At 34.6% G+C, this 27026-nt stretch overlaps 1 protein-coding gene across 2 annotated transcripts in view; it reads right to left on the reverse strand.

Annotated features, from left to right (window-relative positions):
* The window catches only part of SLF1 (SMC5/6 complex localization factor 1), a 92694-nt gene that overhangs the window by 13364 nt on the left and 52304 nt on the right, over window positions 1-27026 (reverse strand). For both annotated transcript variants that reach the window (XM_077139145.1, XM_077139144.1), the window contains exons 13-15: window positions 25687-25818; window positions 24916-25081; window positions 4948-5095 (exon numbers count right to left, since the gene is read on the reverse strand). In XM_077139145.1, the coding sequence (XP_076995260.1) occupies window positions 4948-5095; window positions 24916-25081; window positions 25687-25818 (446 nt within the window). The remainder of the gene's footprint in view (window positions 1-4947; window positions 5096-24915; window positions 25082-25686; window positions 25819-27026) is intronic.

The following is a 27026-nucleotide window of genomic DNA, read 5'->3' on the forward strand; positions in this document are numbered from 1 at the left end:
CGTGGCAGGAGGTTTTACCCTCAGAGAACATTTGCAGCATTAGGGACATTTTTGGTTGGCCTAACTAGGGAGAGGATGCCACAGATGAGTAAAGGCCAGGAATACTACTAAATATCCCACGATGCACAGGAGAGTCCTCCATAACAAAGAACTATCTGATCCAACTGTAAACAGTGCCCAGGTTGAAAAAGTCTGCCTTGACTAAACAGATCTGAGGCTCTTGTCTTAAGGCATGTCTACATATGGGAATCTTTAAATCTCTGGGCAAATGATTCAAGCCAGATGTTAAGCACATCCACCTAAAACCAAAGCAAACATGATTGCTGAATTTAGATACTCTCTCCCAAAAACAGTCTCAACAGAGAATTGAATTAACAGATTTACAAGTCACAATTTCTAAGAGTTGGAAATGAAAAAGGAGCTATTTACAATGTTTTCTTCTGCTACTAAGACCTAAAAATGTACAAGAAGTAAACTGAAGGATGATAATCAAATGATCTTCTGAACATTTAGTATCTCTCTCGATGTATATACATAAAGGCCTATCTACAACTAATGATTTCTTAACATATGCTCTCTAAGGAGAAGCAAAAGCAAAGCAGAAATTACGTGTACAATACAGTTCAACAGGAATGATCCCACATTGGGACATCCAAATGGTGTTATTCATCTACGAACGAATATTTGAGGCTCTATTTAGGCTTACAGAAATAAGAAAATAAAAGCTATAATGGATCCACATATTACTAAGTAACAAAGAGAATGATAAATAACAGATAAGAGAATATAAGAAATTTAGAGCCTAGATTATAAGACTTTTAAAGGCATGGTCATTTTTGTATCCCTCTACAAGCTCATAGCACTAGATTGTACAGAATATACATTTAGTATTTGAAAGAGGAAGGAGTGATTGGCAGATACCAATAACTCAAACTGGAACGCCAAGTAGGGTGATCTTTTTGAAAATGTCAATCAGATAATGCTTAAAGGGCTTCTCAACTTTTCAACATGGCTTATAAATTCCTACACAAACTTCCCTTTTCCTTCTTTGGCTCTATTCTGATTACTCTTCTTTTCTACCTCAGAGTTTTGGGAAATGTGCCCTCTGACTGGAAAACTCTTTCTAATTACCTAATCTCTACATATCCTTCAAGTTCTGCTACCCAACCTCTTATGGTAACTAGTTTTTCTTGTTCAAAGCACTTCTCATTATTTTTAAATGATGAATATACAGTACTTAATTACAGTCTGCATCTCTGACTGAAATTTCCAAAAAGTTAAAGACCATTTTGTGCCCCAGCTGCATAGTATATGAAGTATTGAGCTCAATGACTGGTAGAGTGCCAATAAAAGGTTCTCAAATAAATGAAGGAATGAAGGGAACAGAAACACTCTGACCAAGGCAATAAGTAAAAATATAAAAGTTTACATTTATGGAACAAGGATTTAAATAGTGATAGAGAGGTCTGAAATATGGAAACAGAGATAGAAAAACAAAAATAATTAAAGGAATAGGAAAACAGTACTTATCAGAAAAAGATAATGTTTTAGCCTAAGAAGAGCAAAATTTTCAAAAGATGAAAATATGACAATACATTTTCATGACATGTTTTCTTTCCTTATTGAAAGGAAGAGAAATAAGCTGAAGTCAGTGTTGGAACTATGGTCAGCTGTCTGTTTTTATAAATAAAGTTTTATTGGAACACAGTCATGTTCATTTGTTTATGTATTATGTATGGCTAATTTCTCACAACAGCAGAACTGAGTAGCTGAGACAGAGACTGCAGGGTCTGCAAAACCAAAAATATTCACAACATCGCACTTTACCAGAAAAAAAAATTACTGACCCCTGTTTAAATTAATACATTAGGAATTTCAGTTAAGACTGAAAAGAATTTTCTGACAGTTTACCTTAAAATACAGAGAGAGAAATAGAGATACAAGAAAACTATTTAAAGGAGAATGGTATCTATGTGGGATTAATGAATGCTAGATCTGATAGTGATGAAAGGATTTTACTTATATTCTGCCCTAATATTATATAAAACAATTAAAAACTAACAACAAATACACTAAAATTAATTATATAGATACAAATTTGAGTACTGTCACAGTATGAGTTTTGTACTTACAGATTGAAAAAAAAGCAAAACATCTTATTTGTTATAAATTGGAAAGAGAGACCAAGAACTTTGACTGGAAGTTACATAACCACTGAATTTTAAGATCTTTACTAATGAGTTAAGAAAAGGAAAAGACAGTAACTGAGTTGAAGAATTATTCAAAGAACTGTTAAAAAAGAAAAAAAGGTGGCAAACAATAACGATTTTCAAACTTCTGCATTAATCTATTGACAAAAGGCATTATTAGAAGACATGGTGCACTTGTAAGGAAAAAGTATGGTATTCTACCAACTCCAAAATAAGCTCTTTAGTTTTACATATTTGCCATAGAAAAGCTACTGCTTTCTTAAGCGTAAATTATTCACTTGATTTCTGTTTCTGACAAAGGTTAACAACCAAGGTGTAGCTAATAGCAAAAAATTAGGAAGACATTAATTTGAACGATTTTTAGGAAAAAAATGCCTATCTTTGCTTAATTTGAAGTCTAAAAAAATTCTGTGGGTACATGTGAGTGTGCTTTGAGAGGGGCAAAGAAAGGCTTAAATCTATTTTTCAAACAGAAATATAATTTAAATCTCATCCTGACTTTTAAATATTGGTGATCCAACACAGATCTTGAGAAAGAAAGTAATTAGTTTTATTGGCAGGATTATAATAGCCACATTCAGGTCTAGTTTTAGTTCAAGTTAGGCACAGGCTCAAACTTCTTGGGTTCAAAACTTGCCATGGGAAAACTGTGAATTAGACTGGATACCAATGCCCTGCTTTAAAATAAAGACAAATTCAGATTATGCGTAAAGAAAGCATTGAAGCTGATGTCTAACAAGTAGTAGAACCTTGTTAATATGAGGCTTGTTTCTCACTGATGATTAAATATAAGATACGACATATTTTCTTAAAAGAAATAATTACATACACAAAAACATATAAAACTATACTGAGAGTCTCTAAAGCCAAATCCTGTCCTGTATCCCCAAAGTCAAAGAGGTCTGAATAGAATGGAAACAGGGAATTCTGTTAGTCAATTATTTAGTTCTCATTCTAGCAAATAACATCTGAATTCTGCTGTTTCTGAAAAGAAAACAATCATGAATCTACCTAGTAGGAATGGTGGGAAAGAAATGGTAAGAAAGGGTGCTGACGGCAGATTGAATTTGAGCTAAGAAATGTCAAAAAGTCATTGAACAAAGAACAGCTAGCCCACAAAAGGAACAGTAATCACTCCCTCAGTTCAATGAAAAGGAAAAAAAGAAAAGAAAGAGAAAATGCTTTAGATAAAAATCTTCTTACTTTAGTGTATAAAAAGAGACTCTCTTTGCAGAGGACATGATCAAATAAATTCTAAACCCAGTTATAACTTGGATTACTATTATAGAATCTCTCTTCAATGTTCTAAAGTGATTGGCAGCACATTCAAGAATTTTTTCCTTTATATAAAGTTAAGATGAAGTGAAACACATTTGTGACAAAACAGAATACTTATTTGGCAGTCTAAATATTGATAATTAAAAATGAAAAAATCTTATATTTGGGGGCACAAAAAGCTATCATTTGGTTTGAGACATATTCATTTTAAGAATTTAGGGTTACAGAAGTAAAGAAAGAAAAGGAAAAAGGACAATCTTCTCTAAAATGGTTAGGAAGTGCAGGCATGTATTTAAGGTCTTACAAGAAGACTACCTCAGTATGGAGACCCAAAAGAGTTAGGTAGAATTCTTCAAAAGGTAAGGGTTGTGAAAATGAGTTCTGTCATATTGCTTAAATAATATCCCTCCCCGAATTTATTTTAGAGGAAGCTTTAAAATTAAAGTAGATAATGGGGGGATGGGTGTGGTAAGAAAATTATGCATAATAAATTACTTCTATTTGCCTCATCCATGTTTATTTATTGTCAGATCACCAAATTGAAAAGAAACCATAGCAGCTTTTTCTGTTATAATAAGAAAGATAAATTATACAGCACCTAGGAACACAGGGAGCAGAGTATGTTTTAACCAGTATTATAACCCAAGTTAATGCAAGTGGCTTTATACTATACTGTATAAGTATTCATTCAAGAAGAGACCTGGGAACTATTCATACTGCATAGATAAGATAAGAAATGGATACTGCTTTCTATTCAACTTGAATGATTGATTACAATGATCAGAAGATACTGAAAAATAGTTCTTACTATGGGAGATTTCTAAAACACCACACATGAAAAAATGAACTGCTCTCTCCAATGAAAAGGAAATGAACTACTCTCTCCAATGAAAAGGGAATAAACTGATTTTAAATTAGTTAAAATTTTGCTTGCATAGGATGGTTTAATTATAATTTTTAGTTGTAGAATTAAGGAAAACAGAAAAATATTATACATAAATGTACAATATCTTATTTTCAGCTAGCATTTTTTCTATATTGTAACCTAATATTCAATTTTTATGAAATTGTAAAAGTATTTTTTAATAAAAATGAGTCAGGGTGAAAAAGGCTCACCTGTCTAGAGGTAAATAAGAGTATAAAATTACATATATAGTATTACCCAAGTAGGTAAAAGTGCTCAGAAATACTAGAAAGAAATATATTAAAGTTAAGAGTCGTTATTTGGTGAAGGCATTATGGATATTTTTATTTTCTGTATATTGTCTCTCTATACGTGTATATGCAGATTTGTATGTATATGGATGTGTGTGTGTATTACATTTTACATGTATACATTTAACTACCTTAAGGAAAACTTCATATAAACATATGCTAAAGATTACAGACTGCTTAAAAGGAACTCAAAGTTAATTTCCAGATGGGGCTAAGAAAAATACACTAATGTAGACACACTTACCATCACATGAAAGGGAAACATAACTTCCTAAGTCATCAGACATGTGTCGCATGACATTTCTACCCATCTTAAGACCAAGGACGATCCAGTAATCTATTGCTGCTCCGAGAATTCCAGTCAATAAGTAAGCTAGTTCATGTTTGAAGACCTAATGTTAAGATGAAAAAAATACTATTAAAATATTACAAAACGAACATTGATAGAAATCATATATCTGTTGAGAGGCAAAACTTAGCTATTTGAAAATACAGAGTATGTTAATGCTAAAAGGTATTCTTAAGGACCCTCGTGAACTCACTCACTCTCCTCTCTATAAATTCATATGGATATAGATATAGATAGGCATGTAACAAAACAGTTAATAAAATAAAATTTTCAGGAACTTATATGTAGATGGCTTAGAAAGAACTTGTAAAATACCTCTTTTTTCCAAAAGTGTCCTAAGTGTTTTAGTTAGATAATAATTCCACTAAAGCAATGAGGAAATACTTGGCTTCTGTGGAATTTTTTTGGATTTCCAGGGACAGGAATATATGTATAAAAGAAGATAGATCTAGCCACTTCTACTGTTTATACACAAAGAATTAACCTTTAAATTACTCTAAATGGATATTTTTCATTGAAATGGAAACAATAAAAGATCTAGCAAACAAGACTGCCCATCTGTTGTAAAGAAGATGGACTCAAATTTTAATTAAATTATATTAATACCCATCACCTAATTTAGAGATATATATATAGAGAGACTCACAGTTTAAGAAGTATGAACATTGTTTTATATTACCAATTCTATGATAAACATTAAATTCCTATGAAAAATACAGCAAGGCATACAAATCTTACAATAAAGGTGCTTTAACCTAATGTTTAAAAATATTTCCCTAATTCATAAAATTCAGTACAAACTATGAAGATGAAAAGCTGTCAAAAATATTTTTAAAGCACCTTTGATAAAAACACTTTCACAATGACATTAAAACTAGCTGAAATTCCTATATTTTTGGCATTTCTTGTCTACAGTTTGGCTGCATGAAAAAAATTGCTAAATTAACAGTTGGATAGAAGACATGTGAAATGGTTTTAATAAATGTTACGGTATACAAACAGTTTATAAGGTTAAGTTCTGCCATATATCATGCCTAATGCTGGATTAGTGACAGAGAAATCCCTGGAACTTTGAACAGCGACTACTGGATGTGTTTCACCTGCCCTCATCAGACAAGGGTCTTAGAGGTATATATGATATTTCATTAGGACGTCATTCCTTAGTATAAGAAGGCATTAGTTAAATGATTTCAAAACTGAGGTTCTGATTTCTGATTTGTTGTACAAAAAAGGGCAATGACCAAACAATGATACATCAGACCCACAGAAGCTGTGTTTTCTGAGAGAAGACCCACAGCGTCAGGATTAGTAGCAGGTATGCAGGTTCCGTTGCCTCACGACACTCCAGGTCAGCACTAAGTACATCTATAAAGAAAATATGATTTGTGTAGAGTGGCCTCTGAAACTTGACTTTCTCACATTTGGTTGGTTGATGTGACAATCCCTTTGAAATGAGTGGAAGTTATGATTTTTGAATTAAATGACTTTTCCATTTGGTGGTTAAAAAAAAAGAAATCCTTTTGAATATTTTTCAGAACCTTTTATACTATATTCTTAACTAGGACACTCTCTATAACCACAGGGCCAAGACACTGTGCTACCTGTGGATTATACTCACTGCAATTTTAACAGTGTATAAACAATGTTATTATTTCTAGCACATATACTATAGAAGTGGATTAGTAAGAAAATGGCAAATCAACCATCAAGGAAGAAAAGATTTCTTAGAATACTGAAATGTTTGCAAAATAAAGCAGAAACAATAGAACATGAATGCCCTAAGAATTAACAAAGAAATAAAAAGCAGAAATGATTTAAATATATGTCACATATTTATATCAGAACTTCTAATACATTAAATTCTGTCAATACAGTATAGGTAATCTCCTGTTTATAAACTTGATGATTTCCCAAAAACTAATGAGTAATACAGAACAAACTAGATTCTTGGCCTTCTGATTTCTAAGCTAGGGCTTTTCTATAATATTCCACCGCACTAGATGACACGGGCTCGCTCCTCTAATGCCGCTACTGGAAAGATGCAAACATAATGTGCATACTGTGTCTCTTCCTGATCTAAAGACTGGCATTTGAAACAAGGTCTGTTGCAGTGGAGGCTTAGAATCTAGTCACAGCTATGCCCTAACAAGCTGTGACACTTTGAATAAGTTACTTAACCTTTTTAGCCTCAATTCCCTTACCTTTAAATACAAACAGGCTTACAGTACTACATGTAATTGTAGGATTATCTTTAAATAGAACTTAAAGACATCCCTATGAAAGGCAGGACTAACCATCAAGATTAGTAAAATTCGCACCTCCTCCATAACCTTGAAAGGGCCCACCTCTGCTCTTTGCCAAGGAAAGCCCAAATCTTTCTCAGATTAATGACACTGAAATTCACTGCCACTGTGTCACTCTGCAACACTTGCTGATTGACACTATGACAAAACAATATTAGCATAAACTGAGGACTTCTGTTTAGCTAATGACTTAAATTGAATGCTTCAACTCAGTAAATCAAGAAACAAATGCTTTACAGTACAGAAAATGATGTCTGTGAACATGCATGGAATTTCTGAAATTGTAAACTGCCAAAAAAATTTAACTACACACAAGAATGAATTCTAGCAGATAAGTTAACACAGTTACAATAAAAACAGTTTACATGCATTTAAGCACTCAAATCTTCAATAAAATATTAATTTGCAAAGTTTAAAACCAGTTCTCATACAACAACTGCTACAATCTATTGCAGACTGTTCCACAAATATGTTGCTTTTATTTCTAAATATGAACAAAAATTTAAGTTGAATATGTATAAATCTGTTACTATTCATACCACTGTTTCCTGAGTAATTTCTTATGTATAGTAGTCCTTCGATGACTTAGTAAAATTGTGAAAGTCAGTTTTATTATTGTTTTCAGTTTTAAATAGAATAAAAAAAATGGATTAAAAAAAGAGAACCATTCCATAAGGAACAGATATTTCCTATACTTAGTTGTGCTATTGTATAAAAAGTAAATTAAAAGTGAGATGATAGAGTAACTATGAGCTTAAGCTTAGGAGTACTACACCCAACTGGCAATGACGTATAGGTAGTTCTATTTCTGTTGCATATTTAAGATACCTACACATTTGCACAATCATACTTCTTTTTAAACCAGGCATAAGGAAGTGCCTACTTGCTGGGTTACTCTAAATATTGTCACTTAATAGAATTACTTAATCATAAAGAGCCATACTCAGGCATAATCTTCCTTTTTTAATGCCAGTTTTAAAAAAGTTGGAGTCCTTAAAATAATTTTACAAATCAGTAAGAACTTCTGTTTCTGATAATAGAGGGCCTAGAACTACCTATTTCAGATGAATCCTCTTACAAAAGAAAACTAAAAATAAACGATGTGCTACACAAAACATCCTCTGAAAAAGATCAGTTATGAGGAATTAATAGGCTAAGAAGGTAAAAACCAAGTGAGGCACTCAAAAGTCAGTGACTTTTTCCTGAGGAAATCTGCTAATCCCATAGAAAGGGCCTAAATACCAAGATAGGACAATGGGATTTTGAAGCTTGAGGGAAAGGGTACAAAAGTCACAGCCCAGGGCCTGATCCCAACAGGCTGAGACCCTGCAGGACCTCACCTTCACTGTAAGAGTGATCAGAAGCAAAACGACATATAGTTAGAGCCCTTCACTTCACTTGGACTACCCATAGGCCCACCAGCTCAGATTTTAATTAGGGCAGTTCTTGCCTAAGACAACACCCAGCCATGTAACAGAAGCAAGGGGAAATTCTCTCAGAAGGAAGACACTATGATCTTTACCACAAATTGTTTCTACAAATACATTTTCAAATGCAGGGTCCAGTTCACAGTGGAAAAAGAAAAAAAAAGAAAAAGAAACAAGAGCGGGAACAACAAAAACAGAACACTAAAGACTTCAGATATGGAATAATCAGTCATTGATTATAAAATAACTATCATTGGTATGTTCAAAAACAAAAGTACACCTTGAAAACTTGGCAGGAAACTGAAAACTATAAAAAATATGTCATAATAGTTTGGAAACAAAAATATCCAGAATTCAAAAAAAAGTATTTTATTGCATTTTTTGTGCTCCACAGAAATTTCACTTTTACAAATTCAAGGTTTGTGGCAACACTGCATTGAGCAAATCTATCAGCATCACATGACCAACAGCATGTGCTCACTTCATGTCTCTGTGTCACATTTTAATTAAGGCAAATATTGTTTTTTTTTTTTAAGACATAATGTTAATGCACACTTAGACTACAGTATAGTGTAAACACAGCTTGTATACTCAGTGGGAGACCTAAAAATTTGTGTAACTCACTTTATTGCAATATTCGCTTTATTTTGGTAGTTGAGAATTGACATCTCTGAGGCATACTTGGAGTAAAATTAAGAATGCAATGGTCATGCTGAACAACAGATTAAACACAACTGAAAAGAGAACTAGTGAAAAGACTGTATCCAGAATGTTCAAGAAGAGAAAATATGGAAATTATTGATGAGAGGGCAAAAAATATACAGGATATGAGAAGAGATACAAGTTTAACTAGAATTTAAAAAGTAGAGGAGAGAAAATGGATTAGAAAAGAGAAACTAAGTAAGAATTTTCCTGAAGATAGATGTTATAGTACTTTTACACCAGAGCTCTCAACTTTACTATGCTTACTGCTCCTCAAGAAATATTGCCTATCTAGCAACTAAGGTATCATAACCAGCAATTATGATGATGTATCAGTCGTGCATAGGGACATGGCATCATAATTTATACAGCAAACCATAAGAAAAAAACAAAATAAGTAAACCCAAAGTAGATTACGAATGGTTGATTAAAATAATTACTAAGCAGAATCTAATATGTTATAGAAAACACTAAAAACAGAGAAAACACATTTTTGGCTCCTAATTATGATGCGAGACCAAAAAAAAGAAAATTAAGTGAATTTTACAAAGGAGAAATCATACTGGGCACATTCGAAAAAAACCTCTTAGATAAAAGAAAAAAAAATTGACAACAGAAAACATTTAAAAATAAACAATGAGGTAGTGGCAGGGAAAGGTGGTGGCGAGGTGAGGTGTGGAATTTAGTTTGTCCTCTGGAGCAGCTAGTAAATAGCCAGGAACTGAAAGAACAACTGCTGGAGAGACATCAGTGACTAGAGACACAGTGTATACCAGTCTGGAATGGGTGGAATGGCTGAGATTCCACACAGAACTATTAAGTCTCCCAAGCCATGGAGGGCAGCATCCCGCCCCCACGGGCACAGCAGGCTGGTTCCCCGAGGGGAAAGGAAACAGACTTTATTAGTAGTAAGGAAGTTACCCAACTAAAGTCCAATTGTGGAATTAATAAATGTGGACTGCTGAAAACGAACCCACAGCAGAGATAAACTTGGAGTAAGCACTAAAAGAACTGGGAATTCCCCCAGGCAGAGAGGGGATAGGGCTGATAGGGAAAAAAAAAGAGGCTTTTTGAGTTGAATAGCATAAAATACTGGAAAAGGGGTAGAGGGGTAGATCCCAACAAAAAGGAGCACATAGAGTCTGGGGACACATAGAGCCACGTACTAAATGCAACTCTTGACTGGCAAAAGGAGCTGGGGTCTGACTCTGAATAAGCTTCCCCCACTTTCCCCATCACCCCCCCCCTTTTTTTAACAGCTCATTAGATAGAATACGGAGCACTCTCAGGCTTCAGCACTGCCACAGGCAAGGGAGGAATTAAAGCATGGCTGAGAGACAAAAGTAAGTAGTCAGATGAATGGGGACGATTCCCTACAGAGAGTATTTTCCCCAAGAAAAGGGGGGTAGGGCCCAGCTCAAGTGTAGGTCCTCCTTCAGGGAATTCAGGACCCAAGGGCTGGAAAATAGAAGCAACCTAAGCCTACCCTCTACCTCAGCCTCTGTCTCAACCACATCGCTGGCAGGGAGGGGCTGCTGAAATTAAAGGCAACTCATCCCTTTACACTGATGGGAAGATGTGGGCAGAGAAGCACCACATGCTGGGCAGGATAGGAAAAGCACAGACTAGAGGTTTCACTCAGTGTCTTCTTTATATAATCCAACTCTTTTGCCATACCTTCCCTTAACTATGAATATGAAGACTTCTTTATGTTCATAAAGAAGAACTCAAAAGCTTGAAAAAAACCAAATCATAGAACTTAAGGGAATTAAAGGCTCAACAGAAGAGATAAAAAAAACAATGGAGACCAACAAAAGACATGAAGAGAGGAAGAAAGGATTAGTGACCTGAGGTTAGAACATCTGAAATACTACATGCAAAAGAAAAGACAGGGAAAAGAATGGAAGAATGTGAGCTGGGTCTCAGGGAGTTGAAAGACAACACAAAGTGCACAAATACACGTATGTACCAGAAGGAGAAGAGAAGGGGATCAGGGCAGAAACATGAAATGGAGGAAATAATTACTGAAAAATTTCCCATCTTTATGAAAGATTTAAAATTACAGATTTAAGAAGGGTAGCATATCCCAAAAAGAATACAGCCAACTACATCTACTCCAGGAAACTCAATAATCAGATTGTCAAATGTCAAAGGGAAAGAGAATTCTGAAAGCTGCAAACAGAAGCTATCCATCACATACAAGGGAAACTTGATAAGACTGTGTGGATTTCTCAGCAGAAAGCATGGAGGTAAAAAGGCATGGTATGATATATTTAAGAGTATAAAAGAGAAAAACTGCTAACCAAGAATTCTATACCCAGCAAAACTGTAAGAAACTGGCTCTATAAGAAACACTGAAGGGAGCACTACAGGCAGGTAGGAAAAGACAAGAGAGAGGTGTGGAGAAGAGTATAGAAATGGAGACTATCAGGCGGTGCAATAGTGGCTCAGTGGCAGAATTCTTGCCTGCCAATCCAGAGACCCGGGTTCAATTCCCATAGCCTGCCCACGTAAAAACAGAAAGAAAGAAATGGAGACTATCAGTAAAGGTAAAAAGAGAAAAAAATGAGACAAGACATATAAAATCCAAAAGACAAAATGGTAGAAGAAAGTATTGCCTTTATATTACTAACATTAGATGTTAATGGATAAAATTCCCCAATCGAAAGACATAGGCTGGCAGAATGGATTAAAAATGAAACAAGACAAATTTATACACTGTGTACAGGAGACTCACTTTAGACCCAAGGACAAAAACAGATTGAAAGTGAAAGGCTGGAAAAGATATTTGATATAAACAACAACCAGAAAAAAGCATGAGTACCCATACTAATAAATGTCAAACTAGACTTCAAATGTAAAACAATTAAAAGAGACAAAGAAGAATACTATGTATTAATAAAAGGAACAATTCAACAAGAAGACATAACAATCATAAATATTGATTCACCAAGTCAGAGTGGTCTAAAATACATGAGGCAACACTGACGACACTGAAGGGAAAAGTAGACACCTCCACCCAATAACAGTTGGAGCCTTCAATTCCCTGCTCTCATCAATGGATAGAATATCTAGTCAGAGGACAAATCAACAGAGATTTTGAATAATACAACAAATAAACTAGACTTACCAGACATTTACAGAACATCACACAATAGCAGGATGAACATTTTTCTCAAGTGCTCATGGATCATTCTTAAGGATAGACCATATGTTGAGTCATAAAGCAAGTCTCAATAAATTTAAAAAGATTGACAACACACTCTTAAATAACCAGTGGTCAAGGAAGAAATTGAGAAGTCTGTAAATATCTCAAGACAAATGAAAGTGAAAACACAACATATAAAAATTTATGGGATGCAACAGAGGTGGTGCTGAGAGGGAAATTTATTGCCCTAAATGCCTATACTAAAAAATAAAAAAAAAAAAATCAAGGAAGTAACTATTCAACTGGAAGAAATAGAGAAAGAACAGCAAAATAACCCCAAAGTAAACAAAAGAAAAGAAATAATGAAGATTAGAGGAGTAACAAATGAAACTGACAATATGAAAACAATAGAGAAAATCAACAAAACCAGAAGTTGGGTTTTGAGAAAACCAATAAAATTGACAGAACCTTAACTAGCCTGACAAAGAAAGGATGCAACAAAAAAAAACACAAACAAAAAACAAACAAAGAAAAAACAGAAATGGAAGAGGGGACATAACCACTGACCCCACAAAAATAAAGGAGGCAACAACAGGTTACTATGTGTCACGGTAAACTAGACAAGGTAGATGAAATGGACAACTTCCTAGAAAAGCAGGAACAACCAACATTGATTAGAGAAGAAACAGACAACTTCAACAAATGAATCACAAGTAAACAGAGTGATCAGTTAAGGAGCTCCCCAAAAAGAAAAGAGCAGGATCAGATTGTTTCACATGTAGATTCTACCAAGCATTTAAGAAACAATTAGTACCAGCTCTGCTCAAACTCTTCAAAAAGACTAGAGGAGAGAAAGCTACCTAACTCATTCTACAAAGCCAACATCGCCCTAATACCAAACCCAGACAAAGATCCTAAAGGAATTCACAGATACATCTCTCTAATGAATGTACATGCAAATATCTTCAACAAAATATGAGTAAATCAAATTCAGTAGCACATTTAAAGAATTATATACCATGACCAAGAAACCCAGACAAAGATCCTAAAGGAATTCACAGATACATCTCTCTAATGAATGTACATGCAAATATCTTCAACAAAATATGAGTAAATCAAATTCAGTAGCACATTTAAAGAATTATATACCATGACCAAGCAGGATTTATTCCAGGTATGCAAGGATGATTCAACAGAAGAAAATCAATTAACGCAATGCACCATGTCAATAAGTCAAAGCGGAAAAACCACATGATCCTCTTGATTCATGCAGAAGAGGGATTTGATAATATTAAACATCAATTCTTGATGAAAATGCATCAAATGATAGGAACAGAAAGGAAATTTCCAACATGGTAAAGGGAATATATGAAAAAAACCCACAGCTAACATCATCCTCAATGGGGACAGGTACTAGAGGTAATAAATGAGTACAACAAAGTGACAGGGATAAGATCAACACTCAAAAATGAGTAGTGTTTCTATATATTAGTAAAGAGCAATCTGAGAAGCAATCAAGAAAAAAAATCCATTTACAATAGCAATCAAAAGAATCAAACATTTAGGAATAAATATAACTAAGAATACAAAAGACCTATACACAGAAAACCACAAGAAATTGCTAAAAGAAATAATAGAAGCTATAAATAAACGGAAGGGCATACTGTGTTCATGGACTGGAACACTAAATGTAGTTACGATGTCAAATGTACCCACACTGATCTATAGATTCACTACAATAGCAATTTAAATCCAAGTAACTTACTTTGCAGAAACAGAAAAACCAATAATTACATTTATTTGGAAGGGCAGGGTCCCCTGAATAGCTAAAAATATCTTGAGAAAGAAAAATGAAATGGGCAGTCTCACACTACCTGACTTTAAACCATATTACAATGCTACATCAAAACAGCACAGCATAGAATTGAACAGAATGTTCAGAAATAGACCCTCTCATGTATGGACAACTGATCTTTGACAAGGCAGTCAAGCCAACCCCACAGGAGTAGAGTAGCCTCTTAAATAAATGGTGTTTAGAGAACTGGATATCCATATGTAAAAGAATGAAAGAGGATCCATATCTCACACCCTACACAACAATTAACACAAAATGGACCAAGACCTAAACATCTGAACTAAGACCATAAATCTTTCAGAAGAAAATACAGGGAAATATCTTACAAACCTTGTGAAAGGAGGTAGTTTCCTACACCTTACATGCAATGAAACTAGAAACAGATAAATGGGATTGCCTCAAAATTAAACATCTTTTGGCATCAGAGAACTCTGGCACAAAAGTAAAAAGGCAGTCTATGTAATGAGAGACAATATCTGGAAACCACATATCAGATAAGGGTTTAACATCCAGAATAAAGATATTCTACAACTCAACAACAAAAAGACAACCCAATTAAAAAAATGGGCAAAAGACATGAACAGATACTTCTCAGAGGAGGAAATACAAATGGCTAAAAGGCATATGAAGGGATGCTCAACTTCACTGGCTATTAGGGAAATGCAAATCAAAACCACAGTAAGATATCATTTGATACCCACTAGAAGAGTCATTATCAATTAAAAAAAAAAAACCCAAACAAACAGAAAACGACAAGGGCTGGAGAGGATGTGGAGAAAGAGGCACACTTATCCACTGCTGAAGGGAATGAAAAATAGTGCAACCATTCTCAAGGCAGTTTGGTGATTCCTCAAGAAGCTAAGTAGAGAACTGCCATATGATTCAGCAATTCCATTACTAGGTATATATTCAGAGGAACTGAAGGCAAGGACACAAACAGGTATTTGCACACCAATGTGTATAGCAGCATTATTTATGACTGTCAAGAGATGGAACAGCGTAAATGTCCATCAATGGAAGAGTGGCTAAACGAGTTGTGATAAAAACATAAGATGGAATATTATGCAGCTATAAGACAATGAAATCATGATGCGTGTAAAAACATGGATGAATCTTGAGGACACTATGCTGAGTGAAATTAGTCAGAAACAAAAGGACAAATTTTGTTTCTGACTGTATGGTCTCACTAATATGAACTAACATTCATCAGTGAACCTTCAGAGATGTTATGAACCTAGGTTATCAGGAGATAGAAAGAGGGTAGAAATGGGGCATTTGGTGCTGAAGGAGTATGAAATATGCAACAGGAGGGACTGTAAAGATTCAGAAATAGCACAATGCTATCTGATGGTAGCACAATAATAAAAGTACACTGAATAAAGCTGAATGTGAGCATGGTAGAGGGATAAGGACTGGGGGCATGTATGACACCAGAAGGAAAGAAAAAAATGATAAGGACTAAGATGGTATAACTTAAGAATGCCTAGAGTGAACAATGATGCTGATGAAATGTACAAATATAAGACTTTTTTTTACATGAGGGAGAACAAATGAATGTCAACATTGCAGGGTGTTGAAAATGGGATGGTAAACAGGAAAAAATACAATCAATGCAAGTTAGGGTCTATAGTCAACGGTAACATTGTAATAAGCTTCCAGTGAATGTAATAAAGGCAACATGGCAAAACTAAATAGGAGTGTGAGAGAGGGGTATGGGATTCTTTGCAGAAGAAAAGGAAATGTCTTAATATAGACTATGGTGTTGAAGGCATGGCTGTTATTACACAGGAACCATTGATTTTTTTAGTTAGGTTGGATGGTATGATATGTGAATAAAACTGTTTAAAAATGAACAGAGATAAAAGGGCTGGAGAAAATATGGAGAGAGAGAGATATCGCCAGTGTCTTGGAACAGCTAGAAGGAAAAATCTACAACGGTGAAATTGTAACCCATAGCAAACTCTGAAATCTGTTCTATAACCAATTGTTGCAGTGTGCTTTGGAATTTATTGTTTTTTTGCCTGTTATTTTTCACACACACACATACACATACAACGACAGCGAGATAAAAGTGCTGGAGAAAACATGGCGGTAAATAGATGTACCTATTTACCGTTGGTTGTGAAGATGAAAAGTGCAGCCCCTCTGGAGGGCAATGTGGTGGTTCCACAGTAGACAGGGGTGGGGTTGCCATATGATCCCGCAAATCCACTGTTAGGTATATACCTGGAGGAACTGAGAGTGGGGACACAAATGGACATTTGTACATTGGTGTTTATAGAGGCAGTGTTCACAATTTGTAATGGATGGAAGTGGCCTAAGAGCATAATAATTGAGGAGTGGAAGGGGGTACTGTGGCTCAAACATAGAATGGACTATTCAGTGGCTGTAAGAAGGAATGAAGCTGTGAGGCATGCAACAAGGTGAATGACATTTGAAGACAGTATGTTGCAGAAAATGTCAGAAACAAAAAGACAAATATTATCACACCCCACTCATGTGAACTAACTAGAATATTCATACATGGAGAATTGAAGTCAAGAGCATGAGCTATCAGGTTGGGCCTATTGTAAAGGGTCCCAGATTGTAAGCTCTTGCAGCAGTCACATCAATTCCAGAGTCATAACCGTTATTTCTAAATTCTGAGATACTGAGTTATTTGTGTCTAACTTGGTCGTTCTGTGAAACTTTGAGTATTTTTTATATCTGAGAGACTCTGAGTTAGAGTACTGAAACTATGAAAGTCAGCATTACCTCACATGGAGAGTGGCATCAGTTATTCTGCATTCTGATTTACCTTACTCCTGACCTAGTTGGTTTCATTCTTATCTCTAACTGAAGTCTGATTTCTTTTTCAGTTTATTTTAACAATTGTTACATGCAGCAATGTTGAATTTCAGAGCTGCCAAACTCCAACTCTGAGTCTTAGGTGCTATACAGGCAGCCAAAGTTCCAAGGAGTTACAAATTGTACATATACTGGACAGCATCTCAAAATCTAGAAATAACACTTACAGTTTCACAGTTTCAGACTAAATATGACTGCTATAAGGAAGCTTACAATCTAGGCTCCAATTTTCTCATAAGTATTTTCTAAAAGAGACCATACAATATTTGTTCTTTTGTTTCTGGCTTATTTAGCCAGCTCCTGAGAAGCAAAATGAGGAAGCCCCACAGGAACAGAGGCTGAAAGCAATGGAGTTCAAGAGCAAAGGACCAGCAGATGCCAGCCACGTGACTTTCCAAGTGCTCCTGACCCATCAACCTTCCTTGAAATAAGGTATCTTTTCCTGGACGTCTTAGTTTCAACATTTTTTATAGGCTTAGTAGTGTAAATTTGTAACTTAGTAAATCCACCTTTGTAAAAAGCCATTCCAGTTCTGATAAATTGCTTTCCAGCAGCTTGTAAACTAACATAGCCCCCTATATTCTATATTATAAACTTGAGTTTGCATTTTCCAAGGTCATTATAATGATATCATACAGTTACTGACTTTTCTGTCTGGTTAATTTCACTCAGCATTATGTTCTCAAGGCTCATTCATGCTTTCATATGCTTCAGGACCACATTTCCTCTTATTGGGAACTATACATTCCCACCAGCAGTGCATAAGTGTTCCAATTTCTCTACATCCTGTCCAACACTTGTAGTTTGCTGTTTAAAAGCAGCCATTGTTATAGGTGTGAGGTGATAGCTCATTGTAGTCTTGATCTGCATTTCCCTGAAAATGAGCATCTCTTCATATTTTTTAGCCATCTGTATTGCTCTTTGGAAAAATGTCTATTTATATCTTTATATCTTTAGCCCATTTCATACTCAGGTTATTTGGTCTTTTCTTGCTCAGTTGTATGATTAATTCATGTATACATATGTCAAACCTTACGCGAAATGTGATTTACAAATATTTTCGCCCATTGCATTTGCTGCCTAATATCTTTCTGACAAAGTCTTTAAAAGACAAGCTCCCATTTATTTCTTTCATTGCCTGTGCTTTGGGTATAATGTCTAAGAAACTACCTCCTACTAGGTCTTGAAGATGTTCTCCTATATTTTCTTTCAGGAGTTCTATGTCTCTCATATTTAAGGCTCTGAACCATTTTGAATTAAACCTTATATAAGGTATAATGTAAGGGTACTCATTGATTATTTTGGCTATTATAGCCAGTTCTCCCACACCCATTTATTGGAAAGACTACTCTGTTTCAGTTCAGTGGATTTGGGGACTTTGGCAAAGATCAGTTGACCATAGATTTGGAGGTCTATCTCCATACTCTCAATTTGATTTCATTCTATTATTGTGCCAGAACCATGCTGTTTTGACCACCGTGGCTTTGTAAGAAGTATAAAATTCACTAGCATATAGTGTTAGCCCTTGTGTTGGCTTGAAGGTATTATGTACCCAAGAAAAGTCATGTTTTAATCTTGATCTTGTAGGAACAGCTGTTTCTTTAAATTGTAATTGAATACTGTAGGACAGAAGATTTTGATTAGATTATCTTTGTGGAGGTATGGTGTGCCCAACTGTGAGTGTGGCCTTTTGATTAGATGGAGATGTGACCCCACCCATTCAAGATGGGTCTTGATTAGCTTACTAGAGTCCTTTAAAAGGGGAATCATTTTGAAGAAAAGACAGAGCCAAGAGAGAGCAGATGTAGATGCTTGGAGCACAGCTGCTTCAGAGAACAGAGACATGGATGTTTGGAGATGCTTGGAGCTTCAGCGGATGTCACCATGAGATGTTAAGGAAGCTAGAACCTGGAGAGAGCAAAGGGAAGCCAAGAGGTGAAAGCCAGTCCCAGGGAAACAAAGTGAGGAATCCCCAGAGAAACAAAGTGAGGAATCCCCAGATAAACAGAGGCTAAAAGCAACGAACCCAGGAGCAAGGGACCAACAGATGCTAGCCATGTAACCTCCTGCTGACAGAGGTGTTCCACACACATTGGTCTTCCTTGAATTAAGGTATCTTTCCCTGGATGCTTTAGTTTGGACATTTTTCTACGCTTAGAACTGTAAACTTGCAACTTATTATTTCCCTTTTTAAACACTGTTCTAGTTCTGGTATATCGCACTCCAGCAGCTTGCAAACTAACAGTCTTCCAACTTCATTCCTCTTTTTTAGGTTATTTTTAGTCAAGGTCTCTTTCCCTTCAAATGAATTTGATAACTAGCTTTTCCAAGTCCTCAAAGTAGGTTTTAGCATTTTGATTAGTACTATGTTGAATCTGTAGATCAATTTGGGTAGAAGTGACATCTTAACCACATTTAACCTTCTTATCTAAGAGCAGGGAATGTTTTCCCACCAATTTAGATATTCTTTGATTCCTTTTAGCAATGTTTTGCAGTTTCTGTACAGGTCCTTTATAACCCTAGTTAGGCTTATTCCTAGATACTTTATTTTTAGTTGTTATTTTGAATGGATAGTTTCCTTAATTGTATCCTCAGTTAGGTCATTACTTGTGTATAGAAACATTACTGATCTGTGCACATTAACCTTGTATCCTGCCACTGTGCTGAATCTGAATATTAGCTCAAGAAGCTTTGTCATAGATTTCTCAGATTTTCTAAGTATAATATCAGATCATCTGCAAATAATGAAAATTTTACCTCTTCCTTTCCAATTTGGATGCCTTTTATTTCTTTTTTCCTGCCTGGTTGCTCTAGCTAGAACTTCTAGTACAATGTTGAACAAAAGCGATGACAGAAGGCATCCTTGTTTCATTCCCGATCTTAGGGGGAATGCTTTCAGTCTCTCACCATTGAGTATGATGCTGGCTATGGGTTTTTCATATATGCCTTTGTCATATTGAGGAAATTTTCTTCGATTTCTAACTTTTGAAGTGTTTTTATCAGAAAAGGATGCAGAATTTTGTTGAATGCTTTTTCAGCATCAATCGAGATGATCGTGTGATTTTTTTTTTCTATTTGTTTATGTCAATCAATGGTCTTCTTGTGTTGAACCACCCTTGAATTCCTGATATCACCCTATGTGGTTGTGTGTATGATTCTTTTAATGTGCTGTTAAATTTTATTTGTACTTTTTTTTGAGAATTTTTGCATCTGTATTTATTAGGGAGTTTAACCTGTAGCTTTCCTTTCCTGTAACATCTACATCCCATTTTGGTACTAAAGTGATGTTAGCTTCATATAATGAATTAGGTAACATTACTTTTTCCTAAAATTTTTGGAAGAGTTTGACAGGATTGGTATTAGTTCTTTTTTGGAGTGTTTGACAAAATTCTCCTGTGAAGCTGTTTGGTGCTGGGCTTTTCTTTGTGGGAAGAGTTTTGATGACTGATCGAATCTCTACTTGTAACTACTTTGTTGAGATTTTCTACTTCTTTTTTAAGTCAGTATAGCTTGTTTCTGTGTTTATAGGAACCCGTCCATTTAATCTGAGTTGTCTAGTTTGTTGGTACATAGTTGTTCATAGTATCCTCTTATGATTTTTTTATTTTTTCAGGATCCATGTTAACAAACTCCCTTTCATTTCTTATTTTGTTGATTTGCTCAGCTTCTTTTTTTCTTTGTCAGTCTATCTAGGTGTCCATCGATTTTATTGGTTTTCCCAAAGAACCAACTTTTGGTTTTGTTGATTCTTTCTATTGCTTTTCTGTTCTCCAATTCATTTATTTCTGCTTTAATCTTTGTTATTTCTCTTTTTCTATTTGCATTAGGGTTAGTGCTCTTTCTAGTTCCTTCAGGTGAGCAGTTAAATCCTCAAATTTTGCTTGTTCTTTTTCAATACAGGTATTTAGGGCAATAAGTTTCCCTCTCAACACTGCCTTTGCTGCATCCTGTAAGTTGATGGCTTATTCTGATTTTCATTTAACTCCAGATATTTACTGATTTCTCTAACAATCTCTTCTTTGACTCACTGACTGTTTAAGAATGAGTTATTTAATCTCCATATATCTGTGAACATTCTGGTTCTTTGGTGGTTACTGATTTCTATTTCCATTTTGTTGTGATCAGAGAGAGTGTTTTGAAGAATTTCATGTTTTTAAATTCATAAGGACCTGTTTTGCGTCCCACATATAAACTATTCTGGAGAATGCTCCATGAGCACTAGAGAAGAATGCATATCCTGGTGTTCTGGGGTGTAACGTCTATATGTCTGTAGGTCTAATTATTTTGTCTAATTATTTTATCAAATTGTTTAAGTTCTCTATTTCCTTGTTGATAACGCTTTGTTTTTTTTATCTACAGAGAAGAGTGATGTATTGCAATCACCCACTATTATTGTTCAAACGTCTATTGCTCCCTTCAATTTTTACCATATTTGCTTCATGTACTTTGCAGCTACTTGATAGAGAACACAAACATTTAGGACTGTTATTTCTTCTTGGTGAATTGTCCCTTTCATTAACATGCAGTGCCCTTCCTTGTTTCTTATGACATCTTTACACTTAAAGTCTATTTTATCTGATAATAGTATAGCTACTACTGGTTTCTTTTGGTTGCAGTTTTCATGGAATATCTCTATTAGTTTGTAAAAATTACCGGAATGCTATACACCAGAAACAGGATGGCTTTTGAAAGGGGAATTTATTAAGCTGCATGATTACAGTTCTTAAGGCATGAAATGTTCAAAGTAAGGCATCCAGGGAGAGAGACATTGATTCAAGAAAGGCCAATGGGTCCAGAATACCTCTGTCAGTAGGAAAGGTACATGGTGACATCTGCTAGCTTTCTCTTCTTATTTCATAAGGCTTCCCTGGAGGTGTTCTTCTTCTGCATCTCCAAAAATCTCTGGCTGTGTGGGCTGTCAGCACTGTGGGCTATATTGGCTCTAAAACTTTTTTCAAAATGGTTCACTCTTAAAGGATTCCAGTAAGCAAACCCACCTTGACTACCAAAGTTACCATCCATAATTGGGAGGGTCACATCTCCATGGAAACAATAATAAAGATAGCACCCAACAATACTGAACGAAGATTAAAGAACTTGGCTTTTCTGCGGCACACAACAGATTCAAACTGGCACAACATCTTTTTCCATCCTCTCACCTGCAATCTGTTTATATCCTCAGGTCTAAGATGAGTCTCTTATAAGCAGTGTAAAGATGGATTATATTTCCTAATCCATTCTGCCAATCTGTATCTTTTAATTGGTGAGTTTAGTCTGTGAGTTATTACTGTAAAAGTATTTCTTGAATTTACCATCTTATCCTTTGGTTTTTGTCAGATCAGTATATTCCTTTTCCCCTTTCCCTTTTTATCCTTTAAGTTACCCTTACTGTAGTCTTCAATTCTGTGCCCTTCTCCAGCTCTCCCTTTCCTGTCTTTTTTTTTTTTTTCCAGCTGACAGAATTCCCTTTAGTATTTTAGGCCCATTCTCTTGTTGGCAAATACTCTCAGACTTTCTCTGTTGGTGATAATTTTAATCTTTTCCTCACTTTTGATGTACAGCTTGGCTGGATAAAGAATTCTTGGTTGGTAGTTTTTTTCTTTCAGGATCTTAAATATATCATTTGTACCTCCATGGTGCCTACTGAGTAGTCTGAAATCGGTCTTCTGTGATTTTCCTTTGTATGTGGTGAGTAGCTTTTCTGCTTTCAGGACTTTTTGCTTCTCTTTAACACTTGACAAATTGATTAGTATGTGTCTTGGAGTAGGCTTATTTGGATTTATTTTATTTGTGGTTCGCTGGACTTGATTTGCTTATTTATGTCTCTTATAAAGGCAGGGAATTTCCCCCCATTATCTCCTCAACTAATCTTTCTGGGCATTTACACTTCTTTTTCTAGGACAACTGGTGATTCTTATATTTTTGTGCTTCATGTTGTCCACTGAGATCCAATTTAACATTTTCCATATTTTTTTTGCCATTTTTATTTTGTGCATTCAAATTCAACTGTCCTGTCCTCTAGTTCACTTATTCCTTCTTCTGCCTCTTCACATCTGTTTTATATATTTCTACTATACTTTAAATTTGGTCTAGAGTCTCTCTTATCTCTGCAATATCTTCTATTTTTTCTACTTATTCTTTCAAATTCTTTATGCTCTTACAGTGTTTTCTTGATATCCTTTATGTCATTAGCGAATACACTGAATTTATTTAGGACATTTGTATGAACATTGATTAGTTGTTCCAAAGTCCATGTCTCTTCCTGTACTTTAATCTGGTCGCTTGCCTGGGCCATAACTGCTGGCATCTTCACATGCTTTGTGATTTTCTGCTCACCTTGAGGCATTTGATTATTTTGATAGGATTATTCTAAAAATTGATTTCCCTCATTTGTCTAAGGTTTTGTATTTGCTTGCGTTTGTGATGGTCTCCTTTTCCACTTGGTTTGTCAGTAATTCTGTGCCAAACCAAGGCCCCAACCTCATGTAGGGGATTCAACTCTGCTTGAGGATCTATTTGAAGCCCATTTTCTGTGTCTCCATTCCTCAGGTTTTTCATCTAGGACCTCCCTATGTAGTGTAGAAGACCCTCTCAGCTCACTTGCACCCTAGAACTGCTGTCCCAGTCATTTTTCTCCCACTTATCTGGTTCTTCCTTGGAGCAAGAGTGAACTCAGCCTATCCTATCCTATCCTGTCATCTTCATATATCTTTTGGTGAAAATTTATCCAAGTCCTACACCCATTTTTAAATTGGGTTTCCTTTGTGTTTTACAGTTGCAGCAGCTCTTCATATAATATGGATATTACACCCTTAACAGATATATGGTTAGCAACTTCTTTCTCCCATTCTGTAGGTTGTCTTCTTACTTTCTTGAAAGTGTCTTTGACGTACTAAAGTTTTAAATTTTGACCAAGTCCATTATATCTTTTTTTTTTTCCTGTTGCTAAGGCTTTTAGTGCCTTATCTAAGAAATCACTACCAAACGCAAGGCTATGAAGGTTCCCCCTATGTTTTTTTAAAGAGTTCTATGGTTTCAGTTCATGTTTAGATTTTTGATCTATTTAAAGTTAATTTTACTGTATTTAATTCTCCCAACTACCCTTGAGATAGATAATATACTAAAATCACCATATTTTAAGATTTATAATGATAGTCAAAATCCATGTAAGAAGAAACATTTCAGGAAATAACTTTTAATGTTGAGAAAGGTAGTTTTAAAAACAAGGAGACTTTTGTACTAGTAGTATAAAAAAAAAACTTATGGTTTGGCCTATAAAACTGGCTTATTCTTTATTCACTGAAATGTACAGAAATAAAAAATCTAGAGTAGTAGATAACTGTAGATTAATTTGACGTGTTTCGGAAATAACATACCTGTCCTGAGTAAGCCTGAGAGGACAAAGCACCAACCTTCAGGACTTTTTACCTTAAAATTCAGACAAGTTAAATAGAAACATGATATTTTCATATGCATTTTAATTTTTTCAAATAATTCAAAGGATACAGGAAGAAGGAAAAGATGAGTGATTTATAACATTTTTTTCCCCAGAATTCATTATTCTTTTGTAATTGTACTTACATCATCAGACTTGTACTTTTCCTTGTGACTATATATAGTCCATTCTAAAAGCATATTTAATGGTTTGGTGAAAAGGCCAGAGGTCTCACTTCCTGACCAAAAGATTTCAAGAAGAACTGCCTTTCCTGTAATTTTCAGACTTTGAGAGTCTGACCAGTCATACAACCTAAGGAAAATATTAACAAAAAAGTAAATCTGTATGCCAATTCAATTAATGTAGTTACTAGACCTAAGGTCTTACCTTTTGCTAAAAAACAAAAAATTACAGGATTTTTTAAATATAGGAAGATCACAATATAGAAAGAATATAATATACAATTTTAATAATGGACAAAATAATGGACAAAAAGGCCTCAGTTCAATAAAATCACTAAGAATGTAAACAATAAAATATATACATGTTTTAGTGCAGGAACAAAACTTACATGCATTATAGAATTAGTGTTACAATCTAGTGAACTTTTTACTTAAGCATCTAATCACTAAAGAATTAAAAAATATAAATTCTGAAAAATTAAAACACTCTTAACCTACCCAAATGTGTAACTCAGTAAAAACTAAACATGTGAACTGAGGAAACAAAAAAAGAGTAGATAAACCTTCACTGACACTGAAGGAACGTGTCTGGAAATGATTTTAAAATAAGAAATCTACTTTAGAATAGAAAACAAGGTGAAATTTTAGAAACATAAATACAAACAATTTTAAAAAATGGTGCAGAAGAACAACAGAAATATAAAAAATTATGCAGTTTTTGTGATTAAAACTTACTTTTGACTCAGATGTCGTACTTCATTTTCAACTAAATTAAAGAAAAATTTCAGCAATGTGAGGTGGAGCATTTTAGAGCCAATAATATTTTCTGAAATTTGGTGACAAAAATTTTCATTGAAAAGACAAGACCTGAAAAACATGAAACCAACAATCTTTAACATACATGCAATTCACTGAGGAACTTGTGGACAAAGTTATTTATTTTTTAGAGTAATGTTGAAATCTTAATGAAATTTTCAACAAAATTAATGTATTTTCTTTCTTTAAAAATTAAACCATATCAAACATCCTATGACTATTTCAGTAATACAGTCTAATTCCTATAGTTTTAAATTTTGACTTGGTACTATTTGTACTGTTCATTAAAGAACAAAAAATTATGAATTTCACCAAATCCTCTGACTGAGCTATGCTCTTAATTTATAATACTCTCTATGACTCTCCCTTTATCCAAAATTATTTCATTTTTCATTCTTTAGTAAATGAAGGTCACTTAGGGCCCTTTCTTTAAAATTTTGAATATTCTGTATTTTATTATTGTTTCATTTTTCTTAGCAGTCTTGTCCAACAGAGTTTTCTGTGATAATGTTCTGTTGGACACTTGAAATATAGTTAGCGAAAACAAGGACCTAAATTTTCAATGAGTTAATTTTAATTTAAATAGTCACATTTGGCTACTGGCTAATGTATTGGACATCACAGTTCTTTGATATTTTTTAAAAAGAACCTATGATTACTCAAGTTAGAAATCTAGGACTTGGAAAGAGAGCTAGGCAAAATATTTATTACAATCTTCTCCCAAATTCCCTATCAATTATATCAACAATATACTTCTACTTCTGTTTCCATCTTCCTTGCCCTCTTTTTGGATACCCATATTCTCAGGTTTAGTGGGTCCACAATAACTATTAAATCTTAAAATTGGTTTAATATTCAAATCTGTTGTACTACATTCTCTGTACAGTTATTCAGTTTTCTGATAACTACCTGAGTTGGATAACATAATAATTTTTATTTTCGTTTCTCCTTTTTTTTTAAAAAGTATTTTTTATGGAGTATTTCAACTGCATATAAAAACAGAGTAATTAATACTAACCAATTTCAACAACAGTCATCTAATGTCTGTTTCATTCATATCCCTACAACTTCCCTAGGAAACCTCCTCCTCCCTAACAAACCCAATTATTTTGAAGCAAAACCTGCATACTTCTATTTATTTAAAAGTCTACTTTTAAGATTCCCATATTCTATTGCCTTTGTAGCATCAATTAATTTATCCAAACATTTTAACACCTATTATATTCCAGGCATTAGATTAGACACTGAGAATGGAGAGG

Source organism: Tamandua tetradactyla, chromosome 21 (genome assembly GCF_023851605.1).
Source record: "Tamandua tetradactyla isolate mTamTet1 chromosome 21, mTamTet1.pri, whole genome shotgun sequence".
In the NCBI taxonomy this organism is placed as follows: Eukaryota; Metazoa; Chordata; class Mammalia; order Pilosa; family Myrmecophagidae; genus Tamandua; species Tamandua tetradactyla.